General features: G+C 39.0%; 1 protein-coding gene across 1 annotated transcript in view; it reads left to right on the forward strand.

Moving 5' to 3' along the window:
- The window catches only part of RDX (radixin), a 93,905-nt gene that overhangs the window by 42,453 nt on the left and 32,671 nt on the right, over positions 1-18,781 (forward strand). Inside the window, exons 10-12 of the mRNA XM_027036459.2 lie at positions 3,510-3,640; positions 14,140-14,300; positions 15,207-15,299. Of these exons, the coding sequence (XP_026892260.1) occupies positions 3,510-3,640; positions 14,140-14,300; positions 15,207-15,299 (385 nt within the window). The remainder of the gene's footprint in view (positions 1-3,509; positions 3,641-14,139; positions 14,301-15,206; positions 15,300-18,781) is intronic.

The raw sequence follows: 18,781 nt of genomic DNA on the forward strand, positions 1-18,781 counted from the left end.
TTAAAGTGGTTCTTATTGGGGCTTTACTTTCTATATATTCATAGCCATCATAGCCTCTCCATTTCCCTCACAAAGACTAATTTTTTTCCTTCTTCCCTTCCTCCCTCCCTCTCTCCCTCCCTTCCCTCCTTCCCTCCCTCCCTTCCTCCCTTCCATCCTTCCTCCCTTCTTCCCTTCTTCCCTCCCTCCCTCCCTTCCTTCCTTCCTTCTGTGCATTCTCACCCTTACCCGTACCCTCTCTTTCTCACTTCCCATCCCTTCCCTTCCCTTCCAGGCCCATGTCTAAGATCTCCTGTCATGAGTTAAAAAAAAAAATCACACCTCATACATATCACTCCATAAAATGCCCTCTTTTCTGCTTCCCTGTAATGTTGATACATGATTTCCATTCTTAAATATGTTTGCCTATTTGTCCTTTATTTCTGTCCCATAGAGGAGTGCTGGATGGCTTCTAGTGTATGTCGTGTGATTAATAAGTACCATTTGGTGATCGTACCATATTTGAGTTACTCTGAAGCCCAGATGGAAGACTTGAAGTTTCCTTTCTCACGCAGTAACCATGCCGTGATTTCTGTCTCAGATAAATTGTACAGCCTTTCACTGGCAAACATTTATTACCTCGTACCGTGTAGGAATTTAGTCACCGTTTAATTCATTCGAGTGCTCAGAGGAGGTTTTACGTTAGTCTAGCACACAGGGATCTGGCAGGTCGTTCAGAAATGGCGTGCCCAGCCTTCATCTAGTCCCTGCTTTCCAGATCAGAGAGAAAAATGACAGCCGTACGTGTGGAAGCAGTTGTGGTCAAGCCCTCTGGCGGAGTAGCCAGCAGTAGAGGGGGGAAGGGTCGCTTCGCTAGTGCTGCCTGTGCTGCCGGAGTGGGGAGGGGGCGGCAAGGCAGCCTCTCTCCTGGAAGTGCCGTTGTGCGTGGCCGTGTTCTGTCACCTGAACTCCCATAACTGGATTTTTGGCAGTGAAGGCGATGTTCTGTACCGTGGGTTGTTGGGCTCTGCAGTCTGTGCTCTAAGTTCTTTACATCCAGGTTGAATGATAAGTCACTCTGTAATTCCTGAACATTTTTTTGGATGGCTAAAATCGTTACCAGATAAAAAATGGAGGCAGTTTAGGGGCATCTGGGTGGCTCAGTCGGTTGAGCGTCTGACTTTTGATTTTGGCTCAGGTCGTGATCTCACGGTTCGTGGGATCGAGCCCCGTGTCGGGCTCCACGTAAACGGCATGGAGTCTGCTTGGGAATCTCCGTCTCCCTCTCTCTCTACCCCTCCCTGCTTGCTCTCTCTCTCTCTCTCTCTCTCTCTCTCTCTCTCTCCAAATAAATAAATGTATATATATATTTAAATGGACACAGTTTAGAATCAGATACCTACATACCAGTTGTAGCTTAGACGTGCGGTATTCTGTGTCATGGCCAGCTGCTTGTGTCACTGTGACCCAGCTTCAAGGTTGCAGAGATTTTTGTGAGAAAGAACGACAGTGGCATACAGACATTTAGCCAAGTCCCTGGCGCTTAATAAGAAGTATAATAATGCTTAATATTATTAATGCATAGTCTGGATGGAAGCTGAATATAAGTTAGCTTTTACCCTTTAAACCTGTAATTGGGTTCATCTGATATTCTTTAAAAGGTAAGGTATTCTAAAATACTTTATTTTCTGCATGTTAGTGGAGAATTGAGAGTTTATTAATATGTTATATATGCTCTTAAACTAGAACAACTTGGTCAAATTAGGGTTTCCAAACCTAAACTCCGAATAAAAACTTACATTTGTGGCTTTACTTAACCACAGGAGGCTTCATGGGAAAATGCACCTTTACTAAGGCTTGAAAGTTAGAAATAGGCTTGGAGTTAGTTAGAGAGGGGTGCCCTTGAACTTCAGGTTTTGGCCTGATGTACTAGGTCACCATTAGCTGTCTGTCTTACTTCTTGTTGACTTGTTATAACTCTACCCGTTTGCTCCAAAGCTGGAGCCTCTTTCTGTGGCGGGGCAGTTAAATATCTAGGAGCTGCAGGAATTTTTAAGTTTAGGTTTATAGAGTAAGGGAAAAAAGCTTCGATGATAAAACTTTGCTAATGACTTTATCAGAGACTGGAAATTGAGATTTTGTGCCTGAAATTCAGAATTGACACCAGATGGCAGTGATGGGTTTTGGGGGGAAATTTAGATGGACTCAGATAAGAATCAGACGTGAAATCATCATTGATTTTTATTTTTATTTTTTTTAATTTTAGAGAGAGGGTGAGTGCTAGCAGGGAAGGGGGCAGATAGAGAGAGGGAGAGACAGGGAGGGAGGGAGAGAATCCTAAGCAGGGTCCATATTGAGCCTGGATGCTATCCGGGCTATCCCACAAACCTGAGATCATGACCTGAACTGAAATCAAGTCAGACGCCCAACCAACTGAGTCACCCAGGTGCCCAAATAATTGATTTTTTTTTTAACTAAAAAAAGAAAATTATTCCCATTAAAGTAATGGGAATATTGAATATTGATTAAATTTATGAATTAGTATATTTCTGGCCCTCAACATAGAGTCTGACCCCTGGTAAGTTCTTGGTAGATGTTTGATGAGTGAATTTGGCTATATTTAGAAGAAACAGTCTCATTAGGCCCCTGGCAGATGCAGGAGATAAAACTGGCCATTTATATCCGCTTAAGTTGGTGCTACCTTAGGAATTAAAAATGTGTTAATTCATGTTAATGATTGAACATTCTTGCCTTCCCAGGTTATTTTACTTTAAACAGTTTAAGTAAAATTGCCTTGTGTACTCCTTTTAAGCCTTCTTACTTCTCTCAACAAAAGTGTGCAGTTAACTCCTTTTGTGCTGACCTGTAATGTGTTGTCAGAATTCACCAAGTATGTAAGTGATAATTCTCCTAGCTTCCCCCACCCCCCATTCAAGTCCACATTAAAAATATGCTTTGTATACAGGGATATATCTGACAGTTTTACTTTCCTAGCACTTCTGTAAATTTGTACCTTGAAAATCTTTCCACAATGGCTAAGTTGTTAATATCTTTTTAAGCAGTCCTGGATGACATTTCCTGTGACCTCACAAAAAGAATGCCTTGTAATCCCGTGCATGTGCATATCACAGGGCAGTCTTGTATTTTCAACTGGATGGTTTTTTGAGATCAGCTGAATATAATGAAGACTCTTAAAATACTTATACTTAGGGGTGCCTGGGTGGGTAATTCCGTTGGGTGTCTGAGTTGGGCTCAGGTCATGATCTCGCAGTCCATGAGTTCAAGCCCTGCATCAGGCCCTGTGCTGACAGCTCAGAGCCTGGAGCCTGCTTCAGAGTCTGTGTCTCCCTCTCTCTCTGCCTCTCCCCCACTCAAGCTCTGTCTCTGTTTCTCTCAAAAATAAATAAACATTAAAACAAAATTTTAAATACTTACACTTAGGTTTTTCTTAGTTTACTCACAGTACTTGAGTTTCACGTCAAAATTTCTACGTATTAGTATGTAACAAAGCAATTCTAATTCCTCTTAAGGGCACAATTAGAGAATGAGAAGAAGAAAAGGGAGATAGCAGAAAAGGAGAAGGAGAGGATAGAACGTGAGAAGGAGGAGCTAATGGAGCGTCTACGGCAAATAGAAGAACAGACGCTGAAAGCCCAGAAAGGTAGGAGCTTCTGTTCAGTGTTGGATTCACAGTCGTTCCTCTTTTGTCAGATGTAATATTTCCTTACTCTGTTAAATCTTACTTGTCTTGTAGAATAAGTCCACTTAGTTGTCAGATTAATACATACTGGAATCACATCCGAAACACATTTAACTGAGGCGCGTAGAATGTTCCTGTGTTCGTGTGTTCTTTCTTTTTTATTTATTTAAACACGGAGCTGTTTTCATGTGTACCCTTATTAAATGTTGTAAATGAGTGCATATATTAACTTTTCCCCCTTACTGTTCAGGGTTCTGTAAACACACATTTTCACTACTTGCTAGCATTTCAACAAAAGCCATTTTATTCGTTGCTTTATGGATATTTCAGTACTTTAAGGCACCTAAGTAATTTAAAGTGTTTTAAGCTATTCTATTATAAACTCCTTTGGAACTCCATCTCTAAAGTTCATTTTAGCATATTAAAAAAGTACACAACACATAGAAGTGTTTGTTTTTGGTAACACATTGGGAAGAACTACTTCCTATGCAGAATGTAACCAGAATGCTACAGTGTATAGTAACGAAAATTGGATTTAGAGAGTGGTTTATATTAAATAGGTCTAGGATATACTACTAAAAAAAAATTTTTTTTTTAATGTGTACTTATTTTTGAAAGAGAGAGAAAAAGACACAGAGTATGAGTGGTGAAGGGGCAGAGAGAGAGAGAGAGGGAGACAGAATCTGAAGCAGGCTGCAGGTTCCGAGCTGTCAGCGCAGAGCCTGATGCGGGGCTCGAACCCATGAACTGTGAGATCATGACCTGAACCGAAGTCAGACTCTCACCCAGGTGCCCCTAGGATATACTACTTTCAAACAACAAATAGCAGGAAGAACAGAAGAAAAAGGGTGTTGAGCAAAATAAGATGTTTTTCTTCTCAACCAATAGTATTTAGTGAGGGTTGTAAACATTGGAAATATATACTAATTACTGGAATTAATAACTGCTTTCCTGACAACTGGTAGAACCAGCTTTTAGTTCTATTTTTTCTAAATTAAATAAGAACATTAAAGTTTATTAAATAATAACCTATTTAAGGTTATTCTCATTCCTTACAATCAGGCTACCATGGTGGGGAGATGCTCTGGAGCAGTGGGGAGGAGAATTTGCAAATGGGTAACTACGGGACAAAGTCCCAGAGATGGCTGTAAACCCACAAACTGGTTCATCATTCTGATTCCAAGAGGATTGGAAATAATAATTGTAAGAGAAGAAATGGAAAAACCGTAGTAGCCTTATTCTCACTCATTAGAAACCTCACTTCTAAGAGCTAGAAAATGCCTCAGTTCAAAGATCAGAGGTGTTAAATATACTTGTTTGCAGGCCACAACGCAAGAGTAGAACCTGTTTTCTCACTTCCAACTTCATACTGTTTGTACCACTCCAGGTGCCTTTTTTGTTGAATAAAGTGGACACTTAGGAAGTGCCTTTCGGGCTGCCTTCTAGGAATACAGAGAATTAGCCTGCGTGGCTCCAAGTCTTTGTGGTTGGCAGAAATAAGATGCATAGAAGTACAGATAAAGGGAGGCCATGTGTGCCTGATGTTGTGGAAGACTATAAGCAGTGCTTGGAGAGGAAGAATGCTGTCAGATGGAATGTGTGTTTTTCAAGGAAAAGTTGAAAGAAATTTACCATACTGGCATGACTCTAAAGGAAAGATTGAACGATACCAGTTTTTAATTTACATATATCTCTTTCTGAGAGAATAGCTACTTATCTTTCAATTTTGTTTATTTAGGATGTGTAATAAAAATACTAATGATTTACACACAGAGAACTACTCAAGTCAAGAAACACTAAAGAATATAATAAGGAAGATAGAACCTAAGAAAGAATGTAGAGTGTCCCAATCAAGACAATTTCCAATCAGTCATCTTAGGGCAAAGGACATCTAATTGTTTCTTGGTTTTGGTTTTTTCTAATAATAAAGCTTTTCCAGGCTGTCCTAAAATCTTCATGATTGTCTTGTAATTTATGCTGAATTCTCACTCAAATGCAGTAACTCTGGCCGTATCTAAGTAATAGTATTTAGTAGATAAACCTAAAATTTTTTTGTTTGAGAAGAAACTTTTTCTATACTTCATTATTACCATTTAATTAAAAAAAATTTTATTACAGTCATTATTTGAAATGTGTTATGAATCATTATACAGAACCATTCTACCATTTACATTTCCACAATTCATCACTGTTAAATTATTTATCTTTTTTTTTAAGTTTACTTATTTATTTTGAGAGAGACAGAGACAGTGTGAGTGGGGGAGAAAGAGGGAATCCCAAGCAGGCTCTGAGCTGTTAGCACAGAGCCCGACATGGGGCATGAACTCAGAAAACTGTGAGATTATGACCTGAGCTTGAAACCAAGAGTTGGGTGCTTAACCGACTGAGCCACCGAGGTGCACCTCGTTACTGTTTTTTAAACCATCTCTGAAGATATTGCAGACTGTATTTGAGATATAATAGAGCCATATTTGCATTCAGTTACTGCTTCAGCAAATATCAAAGTGAAATCCCACCTTGAAAAGATAAACCATAAAAAAAAGTAGAGTGATTTCATTCATTCTGAATATTTATCAAGCACTTAGTGTGTACTAGGCCCTATTGTAGGTGCTGTGGATAGAGTACTGAACAGATAAGGTCTCTGCTGTCATGGAGCTTATTACATTTTTTGAGGAAAGAAAATAATAAAATTAACATAATAAAGATCATTTTATTTTTTAAGTGTTTGGGAGGAGGTGAGCATGATAGTGTGATAAAAGCAGTTGGGAGCAGGGGCGTTTGTTTTATGTATACATTATATACAAATAGGTGTCAAGCTTTAATTCTGTCACTGACTTAGAATGTGACCTTCAGAAAGTCATTTTAACTTCTCAATTTCCTTAGGTTTCTGATTTCTAGAATGGAAGGAAATAATCCCTAATTTAATTTTCTGAGACTTTTTTGGCAAGTTTTTTTTTTCATTTTAATTAAAGTGTAGTGTACATGTAGTAATGTGCATGTCTCTTAGATACAAAGCTTAATGAATTGTTACTAAGTGAATTTATTCCTGTGGCTACCCAGAGCAAGGTATAGAACATTACCTCCACTCAGGGAACCTCCCTTATGTCCCTTCCCAGTCTTTTTTTCACCCCAAATGTGACTCTGATGTGTATCTTCATTAGAGTTTAATCTTACTTTTTTGAGAGAGCGCGCATGTGGGTGTGCACACCAACGGGGGGGGGAGGCGGGGGGGGAGCAAAGGAAAAGGGGGGGAGAGAATCTTAAGAATCTCCATGCTGGGCATGGAGCCTGATGCCGGGCTCAGTCTCATGACTGTGAGATTGTGACCTGAGCTGAAATCAGGAGTTGGACTCTTAACCACTTGAGCCACCCAGGCACCCCTAGTCTTTTAAATTTTTAACAGCTTTGTTGAGATATGATGTAGAATGCCACAAAATTAATGATTTAAAGTATATAGTTTAATGGTTTTTAGTGTATTCAGAGCTGTGCAGCTGACCCCATAATTCTAGAACAGTCACCCCGAAGAGACCCCGTACCCATTAGCAGTCCATCAGATTTCTTTCCCCAGCCTTCCCTCCCCCAGTGCTCATCTACTTTTTTGCTCTGTAGACTTGTGGGTTCTGGTCATTTCATCTGAATGGAAAAGTGCAGAATGTGGTCTTCGGTAACGGTCTTTCATGGAGCATAATGTTTTTGAGGTTCACCCATGTTGTAGCTTGTATCAGGCATTCATTCTTTTTTACAGCTGAATGATAATCATTGTATGGGTATCCTCTGTTTTACTTATTCATTAGTTGGTGAACATTTGGGTTGTTTCCACCATTTGGCTGTTGTGAATATGTTGCTGTGAACATCTGTTTACTGGTTATTGTATATTCGTATGTTTTCATTTGAGTGTAAAGTTGGGAGTAGATTAATGGGTCATGTGTAAGTTCACGTTGAACTTTTTGATGAACTGCCGAACTGGTGTCTAAAACGACTATACCTGTCGCATTCCCGCTGGCAACGTGTGGTTTGTACGATCCATAGCCTCACCAACACTTGCGGATGTCAGTCTTTTGGATTATGGTCATCCTTGTGCACTTGAAGTGCTCCTGTGGTTTTGATTTGCATTTTCTGAATGGCTAATGAAGTTGAGCATCTTTGTATAGGTTTATTGGCCATTTATATATCTTTTTTGGAAAAAGGTATTTTCAAATTTCCCATTTTTCAACTGCGTTGTCTTTTTGTTGTTGAGGTGTTAGAGTTTTTTATATAGCTCAGTACAGATGTCTTATGACCTACCAGGTACAGGATTTGCAGATGATTTCTCCTGTTCTGTGGATTATCTTCATTTTGATGCAGGTGTTCTTTTAAGCCCAATGATTTTAAATTTGGATGAAGTCCAGCTTATTTATTTTTCCTTTTTTGCTTGTGCTTTTGGTATTAGGCTTAAGAATAGTGTTGCCTGTTTTGAACTTCATATAAATTCACGTAGTTGGCTTCTTTTTCTCAAATCTTATGCCTATAGGTGTGGTTTATTCTTTTACGCGGCTGCGTAATATTCTGTTGCATGTATATCACACAATTTATCCATTCTCCTGGTGGTAGGAGACATTTGAGGCTTTTCCATTTTGGGGCTGTTGTGAAATAAGGCTGCTATGGACATTCTTAAACATAGCATTTGTGTATGAATTTGGAGGAGGTGTATCCCCTGGGAGTGGAATTCCTGGATCAGGGTCACTGCCACAGTTTATCAGAGATCCTGCCATCATTTCCCAAAGTGATTGTATCCGTGTTCGTTCCTTCCAGTGGTGAATGGAAGTTCATTGGCTCTGCATCTTCATTACTTTAATGACTTGTTATTGTCAGTGCTTCTTTGTGTGTTTTTTGTTTAGTCATGATGGTGAGCATAGTGAGTCCAGGACATTTTCTTGATGACTGATAATTTGATTTTGAGCCCTTTTGCAAATGTTTATAGCTATCTGTGAAGTGTGTTTTCATGTCTTTGGCTTAAAAAATTGTTTTTAATTGATCTATAGTTCTTTTCATGAATTTTTAAAAGAAAAATCTCTCCATGGTTTACCTTTTTTCTCTCTTAATAGTGTCTTTTAATGAAGAGAGGTTTTTCATTTTAAGTTCCATTTATCACTCTTTTACTTATAGCTGTGAATGTATTATTTTTCACGCTTTACTTTTTTTTTAATTAATTTTTTTAGTGTTCTTATTTATTTTTGAGAGAGAGACAGAGCATGAGCAGGGGAGGGGCAGAGAGGGAGACACAGAATCTGAGCAGGTCCAGGCTCCAAGCTGTCAGCACAGAGCCCGACGCGGGGCTCGACCTCACAGAACGCGAGATCATGACCTGAGCTGAAGTCGGACGCTTTATTGACTGAGCCACCCAGGCGCCCCGATACTGCTTTACTTTTCACACGTAGGTTCACATTCCATACATACGTAACCAGTTTTGTAGGAGTCAAGGTTTATTTTCTCCCCAAAGTATTTCCAGTTGACCCAGACCCATTTGCTGCAAAGACTGACCTTTTCCCCATTGGACTACAGCCATCACCTTTGTCACCAGTCCAGAAGACGGTATGTGTATGGATCTGCTTCTGGACTGTGCTGTTCCACTTACCTGTTTCTCTATTGCCAGTGCCACACTGTCCAGTTACCGGTTGTATCTAGAAAAACTTGAAACTGACATGTCTCAGAGATGAGTAATAGGTGTACAGCCAAGTGCATGCTCATGTACAGTAGGAAGCACGTTGCAAAGACAAGGGCAGCTCCTGGGCTTCCAGATTACTTATATTTTAAATGATCTTTTATGACATTATTTGTTAACGTTAATTGTCAATGGCATTAATTGTTATACATTGCATACTTTTATAAATCATCCTCAAGTTGAGAAAAGGAGAATAATGACTTGGAAACAAGTTACCATAGGGAACCATTTAGTTTATAACAGGACAAACTACAGCTCCAGCAGTTTATTCTCTGCCAGGACTGGACTGCTCGGTGTGAGTCAGCAGTGCCGGTGTTCTGCGTATTTCACAGTGTAGACCCTCTCCTCCTGTGGTGGTGGTGGTGGCAGAGGCACCACTGGGATCCGTCCTCGGTTGGTAGTCTTCTCTCTCTGTTTGTTGTATTAACTGTACTTCTTTTTTCCCATGTTCTTTGGCTTCCTTTTCTAGTTATTCATAACCCTCTTCTGAATAGAGCGCGTCTGGAAGGGCAGTTCTGGAGATGGATAGTCCAAGACAGGAAGATCATGAGCTGTTGGGATGTTTTTGCTGCAGACTTCTGTGGGTTGAGGATGTGATTAACGGTGGCTCCCTAACTCTGATTTATCCTCCAAGCTGGCATTTATTGCTGGCTTTTCTGATGGGTCCTCCCCTGACGTCTACAAGTCTAGGCGTTTCAAATTTTCTTTCCTTAACCTTTACTCTGAGCCACAGGAGGAGCTTCACATGCTCTTTTGTAGCTTTCCTGGTGGTTTGGTGGTCATAAATATTTTACCTTTTGGGGGGATGGCACTTAATGCATGATTCTGGTGTCTCAAGGTTTTGCTGAAGTAAAATTAGTAGTATATCTGGGTCCCTGTCAAAGATCTCCTGAATTTTAGTATCTGTTTCTCTGTGGAGGGGCTGTGGATTGTGAACCTAAATGTTGAAGGGAGAATGAAATTTCTAGAAGATAGCAAAGGACAATATTTTCATAATCATAAAGAAAAGATTGATAACGAGCTTGCATAATTGTAGAAGGGACTCTGGCCTTCGCCGTCCCTGCAGAGGATCTGTAAGGTGCCCGCAGCTCTGCTTCTGCATTATTGTCAGTGCTCCTCTGAGCTCGGCATCCTTTTTCGTGCCTTGAGGCTGCTTCATCTCTCCTAAATAAGCAGTGTTTATCATACTTATGTCAACATCTTTGTTTGCGGACTCCAATATCTGGATAATCTTTGGGCCTCTACAGTAGTCGGTTTTTCTTTTAGGGGTTTTACGGGCATTGGTGGGGGTCCTTTGGTCCCAGCTTCCTCATGTGCTTGGTAATTTTCATTGCATGCCCAGCGTTGAGTATGAAACATTAGGGAGGCTTAGGATGAAGTTATTTTCTTTTAGAGAGGATTCGATTTTCTTTTGACAGGCACACTGTGTGCAGATTGCCTTGGTGGAGTTGAGCGGGATTTCAGACGTTGTTAAGGTTGGCCTTCTCCTGTTGTTGCCCTCACTGCCACATCTCGGGGGTATCTTCTGAAAGACTGCTTATTTTCTAGGGCCCTTGTATCTTAGAGGGCCCTGAACTCCAGCCTTTGACTCCTGGCTGCAAGAGAGTGTCGATCTTTTTGCTCCACTCTTCAGCCTACTACAGCTGGGTTGTTTTTTTTTTTTTTTTTGCTTCTTTTCCTTGTTTGATACCCCATATGTGTATCTTTTAAGAGTTGGCAAACATCTTGAGGGGAAATAACATGATTATTTATTTATCTCCTTACTTTTGAGAGAGACTGGGGGCTGGGGGGAGGGGAGAGGATGCCAAGTGGGACACCTACTGCCAGTACAGAGCCCAGTGTGGTGTTTGAACCCACAAACTGTGAGATCATGACCTGAGCTGAAGCCAAGAGCAGGACGTTTAACCAACTGAGCCACCCAGGTGCCCCAATAGCGTGCAGATTTTAGAGCTTACTCTTCTACTCAGGCTCGATCATGACCTGAGCTGAAGCCAAGAGCAGGACGTTTAACCAACTGAGCCACCCAGGTGCCCCAATAGCGTGCAGATTTTAGAGCTTACTCTTCTACTCAGGCTCTTGGCCTCTCAAACCTTGGATGCCTTCGTGGCCCCAAAGTTTAAATCTGTATCTGCTAAGTCTGGTTCATTACTACAGGCCTCAGGCTGCTGCATTCCACTCCACCTTTGTTCCACTCTACTGGGAGTATTAAATACCTATGTTTTGTTTGTTTCTTTGTTTTGTTTTTGTTTTTTTGCATACAAAATAAGCAAATACTCAAAACTATATTCTTGTTCCTTCTTTCTTACATAAAATGGAGTATACGGCATACGTCTTGGTGCACCTTGCCATTTTCAATTAATATACTTTTATTTTTAAATTTTTTTCTCAGTATTTATTTTTAGATCAACAGAGCACAAGTGGGGGAGGGACAGAGAGAGAGGGAGACACAGAATCTGAAGCAGGCTCTAGGCTCTGAGTTGTCAGCACAGAGCCTGATGCAGGGCTCGAACTCATGAAGCCGTAAGATCATGACCTGAGCCAAAACTGAGAGTTGGACATTTAACCGACTGAGCCACCCAGGCGCCCCTCATCTTCTGAAACAAGCCATATTCTTTGATACCCTCTTCCCATATGCCGGACCTCAAAAATTGTAGGTTTTAGATGTTTATGAACCAGAGAGGCAAAATATTGATACTGTTTACCTTTCTGAGCTAATCCTTCTCTACAGGTATCCTAATGGGACCCACCATTTTGGAGGCACGTCTCTTTTATAGAAATAGAAATAACCTAATTTTTGGGTTTGTAAACTTTTCTGTAAAGGGTCAGATAGTACTACCTCAGGCTTTCCACGTCACACAGTCTCTTTTGCGACCATCAGCCCTGCTCTTGCAGAATGAAAGCAGTTCTGTGCTGTCTGTAAACATGTGAGGGTGTTGTATACCTTAGTGAATGAGGGTATTGTTCCAGTAAAACTTTATTTATAAAAATAAGAAATTGGGTTAGTGGGCCATAGTTTTCCAATCTCTGTTCCAACTCATTTAACTGGGGAGGGAAGAAAGAAAGCATTTCAAAACCTTCCTTTCTAGGGGTGTGCCTGGGTGGCTCAGTCGGTTGTGTCTGACTCTTGAGTTTGGCTCATGTCGTGATCCCAAGGTCATGGGATAGAGATCCCCACATTGGGCTCCGAGCTGAGCATCGAGCCTGCTTAAGATTCTCTCTCCCCCACTGCCCCCTGCCCTTCTTCCCTGTTCCTGCTCTTGCCCTTCCTAAAATTTATTTAAAAAAAAAAAAAAAAAAAAAAACCTTCCTTTCTAAAAGAAAGTAGATCTGAAGCTTTCTACTTATTTTCAACATTTAAAATAATTTACACTTTTGTATAATTCTTAATAGATCACAAAACAACCATTGCCTTGTCTACCGTTCTTCAAAATCTTTATTGCAAAAAACTGATAGAAAATAATGAATATTGGGGAATATTTATTTTAAAATTTAACTTTACAACCTGCACTTAATTTTCTTTCTTCTTTCATAGTACAGAAGGAATTTTTCTGTAGTTATTTGTTTGCTTGTTTAGATGAAAAAGCCGTGAGTTTTGTGGGCTTTATTTTATATAAATATTAGTCAACTAGATGGAAAGAATGATTTTAAGAAAAGTTTGATAGGTTAGTTTGATGTCCCAGTTTTAAAAGGCAGATCCTAAAATGAATAATCCTAGAATTTAGTTGTGGTAACACCCAGTTTTGTATACATTTTATCTTTATAATAGCTGCATACAATTTTTACATTATTTTATTGAAAATTTAAACTTTGACCAGAGTTATTTTTCTTGTTGACCATCTCAAAACTTCCCAAGTCTTAACTGCAGTTACCTAAATTAATTCCGACCAAGACCAAAAAAGTTAACAATGGTAAGGAGAAGTGTGTATGTAACAGTTAGCTTTCAGACCTCATGACCTAGATTTTTAGTTTTTCTTCCTTTCTAAAATACACAGAAAGGGAGACATTCTTTGTAGGACATTGTGGTCTCTTAATAGATGGCATTCATTTGTCTTCTGTCACAACATGTCCTTGTTGTTAAACAAGAGTTGTTAGAATAATATTTAAAATTAGTACTTTTACACTTAAAAATTTTTGGATTTGGGCTGGTAGTATTTTCCTTTTTCATTCAACACATCAAATAAAAGAGAATTAGCTTTATGGTCTGTACACTTAAAGATTAAAATTCATGTTATTTATCTCCAAATATTATTTTGTCTCATGCCCAAAAAATGGGTATGTACCAGTTACTGAGAATTTTTAGTAATTCATATAATTCACATCAGAATTCCTATTTTAAATCAGTAATTACTGTTTTCAGTCTCAATGTTTTGGGTTTACTTATCTGATACTTAGTTTAGATAAGCAGAAAGTTATGTAAGTTTGAAAGTGTATTGTTTTATAGAGTTTTGAAACAGATGGCAAAATATTTAGATCAAAACTTTGGAGATACTAGTTTTTTAAAAATAAAGAAGTGCTTCTAGCTTTATGACATAACTTGAATTACAAAAAGTTTTCATTTCTTCAGGTTTTTTAATTGTGAATACTAAAGAAAATTACTAGGCTTTTGCCAAGTTAAAATCAAAGTATGTATGTTCATTTCCAGATGTGCTAATTTTTAGAAACTGTACGAATTAGATTCTTTGCCATCATTTCGGCTTCTTTTGATAATGCGAATAATTAGAATTAACCATTGTTTCGTGGGGGGTGTACAATTTGGCAGAACTAGAAGAACAGACTCGAAAAGCTCTAGAACTGGACCAGGAGCGAAAACGAGCGAAGGAAGAAGCAGAAAGGCTTGAAAAGGAGCGCCGAGCTGCTGAAGAGGCCAAGTCCGCCATAGCAAAACAAGCTGCCGACCAGATGAAGAATCAGGAGCAACTGGTCAGGAACCTCAGCTCTTTCTCAGAGAAAAAGGAAAATTTAGACAGAAGCAGAGAGCAAACCTTGTACAACTAAGCACATTAGAGATCTTCTGGAAAGCACACCAAAGATATAAGTAGTATCTAATAGCAAAGTTTGGAAATAAATCTAAACATTTAATTTCTGCCTTAAAACAAATAAACAAAAACTAAAAATAAGACCGTAAAAGATAAATGGAGCCTGTTGCTAACAAAAGATTTCTGGTTCACTTAAACTTTGCCTAAACCACTGGTGTGTTTTACTTTAGATAAATTGACAGTACGTTCTGATTCCTTCTTACAACCGTGGGCTGTACTTATTGGGGTCTTCGTGTTGGTTTGTGTAGTGGACTTAGATATATTAAGTGGGCATGACATTTAAAAGATCCTGGAATTAAATATTGGTTCAGCCATTCGCTTGCTTTGTGTCCTTGGGTCTTTCTGAGCCTCAGATTCTGCCCTTTGAAAACAGAAATAATGTCACCAGATAGGATTGTTGGGGAATCACATGACATTATTTGATAGCATGCTCTTCAAACTATAAAGCATTATATAAGTTTTTTCTTTGTAGGCTTTAGCAAATACTTTATTGATCAAAGTTTACAAATAGCTCTGGAGTTACACATTCTGAGTTCCTGCTACTGGAAGACGAATAACTACTTGCCTATAATGAAACCATTTTTACTTTATCTCCTTACTAGTTCATTATACTACAAATAAGATATTTATGATCTTAAATATACCTTTTTAAAAAAAATTTTTTTTTAATGAAAGACCATCAAAGAGGAACATAATACAGCCCAAGCATGTACATTAAAGCTTTGTTGACATAATATAAATTTTTGAAAATACATATTTTTAGTATTGGTAATTATATTGTGTATTTTAGGCAGCAGAACTTGCTGAATTCACTGCCAAGATTGCACTTCTAGAAGAAGCCAAGAAGAAAAAGGAAGAGGAAGCTACTGAGTGGCAGCACAAGGTGATCGTTGGTTTCTTCCCTCAGTATCATTTGTTGAATATCTACTTTGTACCCAGTAGTATGCTGAGTTTATAGAGATGAATACTGCCACGATTGAGAGGGAGAAAGATACCTGTGTGTATGAATGTGTTTGTATCGTACTAATTACTGATCTGTCGACGCAAGCTCAGTATTTGGGAGCACAGAAGAGGTGATTAATTTCTGTGGGAATGAGGCAGGCTTGGGGAAAACCCTTAGAAGTTTAAGTTGCATCGTGAACTTCAATTTTGGGAGTGGTTAGAGACTGTAGACAGAGGGGCTGAATGAGTACAGGAAGTTTGCAAGCACATGCTGGGTTTGAGGGGCAACCAGTAAGCAAGCAGTGCTTTCGAGCATCGGTTCAGAAATCTTGTGAGATGTGGTTGGGACATTAGAGAGGAAATTAAGTTGTGAAGGGCTTTAATTTTAAATCAATGGCAAGATGATAAGGAGTGTCTGTAGACATTTGACTTTGAAGATCTCAAAACAGGATTATAACATGATTAAGTACGGTGTTATAAAAATAATGTGGCCGTCGGTGTGGAAGCTGGCTTGGTCCAAGAGGTGGGATTACTTGAGAGTCAAGAGGAGCAGAGGTTGCTGAGAGACATCTTGGGGTAGACTCAAAAGGGCATGGCAACCAAATCGTGGATAGAAAGTGGAATTAGAAGGATGCAGCGACGATGATACATTCTGAGGTACCTAGCATAAGTTCCTAAGTAGATGAAGCCCCTGTTGAAATAGTGCACAAGTGAAAAATCAGAGCTTACTCCACACTTTAAATGTTAACTTTTAAATGCAACCATAATAATTTTTTTACCCAAAGGCCTTCTACAGTATGTGTGAATGTTTCACCCTTAAATTTTCTTGGTAGCAGTTTAAATTTCACAGGGAAATTTTAATACATTGAAAATTGTGTGTATGTGTGTATATATAACTCTCAAATATGATAGAACTCTGTTAACCTGTTACACTATTTTATTAGAATTTCACAGAGACACATAAACTTCTTTAAAAAAAGAAAGAAAAAACAATAAAAACAACAACAAAAAAAGGGGTGCCTCAGTGGCTCAGTCAGTGAAGTGTCTGACTTCAGCTCAGGTCATGATCTCATAGTTTGTGAGTTTGAGCTCCGCATTGGGCTGTGCGCTCCGCCAGTAAGGAGCTCACTTTGGATCCTCTGTCTCATTCACTCTCTGCCCCTCACCCGCTTGTGCACTCTCTCGCACGCGCACTCTGTGTGTGTGTGTGTCTTTGTCTCTCAGAAATAAACATTTAAAATAAATAAAGGAGCACCTGGGTGACTCAGTCGGTTAAGCCTCAGACTTCGGCTTAGGTTGTGATCTCAGTTTCATGAGTTTGAGCCCCAAATCGGCCTCTGTGCTGGCCGCTCAGAGCCTGCGTGGGATTCTCTCTCTCCTCTGTCTACACCTTCCCAACTCACACTGTCTCTGTTTGTCTCAAAATAAGTAAGCTTTAATAGTATATAAATAAAAATAAATAAAAACGTAAATAAATGAAAATGACACCACAGAGGTAAATCCTCTGAACTATAGATACGAGGAAATGACACAAAAGAAAAACTATATTCCCACAAACCAAGATCACTCTTTTAACACCTTAGTGCAGATCTTTCCACGACCTTTTCCTGTTTGCGTGTGTGCATACATACACATTTATATGTTTAGAGTGAGGTCGTCCTGTGCACACGCTTCCATTTTAGTCACTTTTCATCTCATCTGTATTAGACTGTATTCATAAAAATTTTTTAATTCAGATATAATAGACATATAACATTATATTAGTTTCAGGTGTAAACTTCATTATTTGATACTTGTGTGTATGGTGAAATGAGCTAACACCCGTTGCCATACATAGTTAGAATTTTTCTTCTTGTCCTGAAAACTTTTAAGGTTTACTCTTAGCAACTTTCAAATGTACAGTATTATTAACTGTAGTCTCCATGCTGTTTGTATGTTATATCCCCATGGCTTCTTTATCTTACAGCTGGGAGTTTGTACTTTTTAATCCTCTTCTCCCATTTGCTCACTCCCCACCGTTCCCGCCACCCCCAATTTTTGGTAACCAGGAATTCTCATTTTTTGTTGGTTTAATTTTTTCTTTTTTAGATTCCACATATAAATGAGATCATACGGTATTTGTCTTTCTCTGACTTATTTCACTTAGTGTAGTGCCCTCAAGTTCCATCCATGTTGATACAGCAAGATTTTCTTCTTTTTTGTGGCTGAATAGTACTCGTGTGTGTGTGTACACAACACTTTCCTTACCCATTCGTTCATCCATTGATGGGTGTTTAGCTTGCTTCGTATCCTGGCTATTGTAAATAAGGCTGCACTGAACCTGGTGGTATATATATCTTTTTGAGTTAGTGTTTTCGTTTTTGGGGTATGAATACCTACAAGTGGAATTGCTGGATCATATGGTGGTTGTATTTTTAATTTTTTGAAGAAAACCTTCTTCAAACTTGTGTACCGTTTTCCCTAATCGCTGCACCAACTTACATAGTCACCAATAGTGCACACAGTATCCCTTTTCTCCACATCCTTGACAACACTTGCTATTTCTTCCCTTTTCGATAATAGCCATTTTGAGTGGTGTGAGGTGATAGCTCATTAGTTACGATTTGCATTTCTGTTACGATTAGTGACGTTGAGTACCGTTTCATGGACCTTGTTGGCCATCTGTATGTCTTCTCTGGAAAAAATGTCTATTCAGATCCTCTCCCCAGTTTGTAATCAGATTGTTTTATAACTACCGAGTTGTATGGATTCTTTATATATTTTGGATATAAGATTTGTCAGTATTTTCTCCCATTCAGTAGGTTGCCGTTTCATTTTTTTTGATGGTTTCTTTTGCTGTATAGAAGCTTTTTCATTTGATGTAGTGCCACTTGTTTATTTTTTGCTTTTGCTGTCAAATCCAAAAAATCATTGCCAAGACCAGTGTCAAGGAGTTGCTCCCTGTGTTTTCTTCTGGGAGTTTGATGGTTTTAGGTCTTATTTCAAGTTTGTGATCATTTTGAGTAGATACTGTGTATGCTATAAGACAGTGGCCTAGTTTCATTCTTTTGCGTGTATCTCTCCAGTTTTCCCAGTACCAGTTATTGAAGGGGACTGTCCTTTCCCCATTGGATGTTCTTGGCTGCTTTGCTCCAAATTAATTGATCATATTTGTATGGGTTTATTTCTGGGTTTATATATAGAATATATTTCTATATTCACAGTTGACCCAAAATCTTGTATAGCTAATTTGCCAGGCCAGTGTCCAAATTAGCACCTTGCATTACATAGGTTTGCTCTCAGTCTCTTTTAAAGTAGGACATTCCTTTGTTTGATACTGAATTATTGGAAGGACTTGCAGATTGTCCCTTCTCCTTTGTGTGTCCTTATGGTGCCATTCACTTGTCCTTTTATCATCAATATTTCCTGTATACTGGAGGATAG

Source organism: Acinonyx jubatus, chromosome D1, assembly GCF_027475565.1.
Source record: "Acinonyx jubatus isolate Ajub_Pintada_27869175 chromosome D1, VMU_Ajub_asm_v1.0, whole genome shotgun sequence".
NCBI classification, from domain to species: Eukaryota; Metazoa; Chordata; class Mammalia; order Carnivora; family Felidae; genus Acinonyx; species Acinonyx jubatus.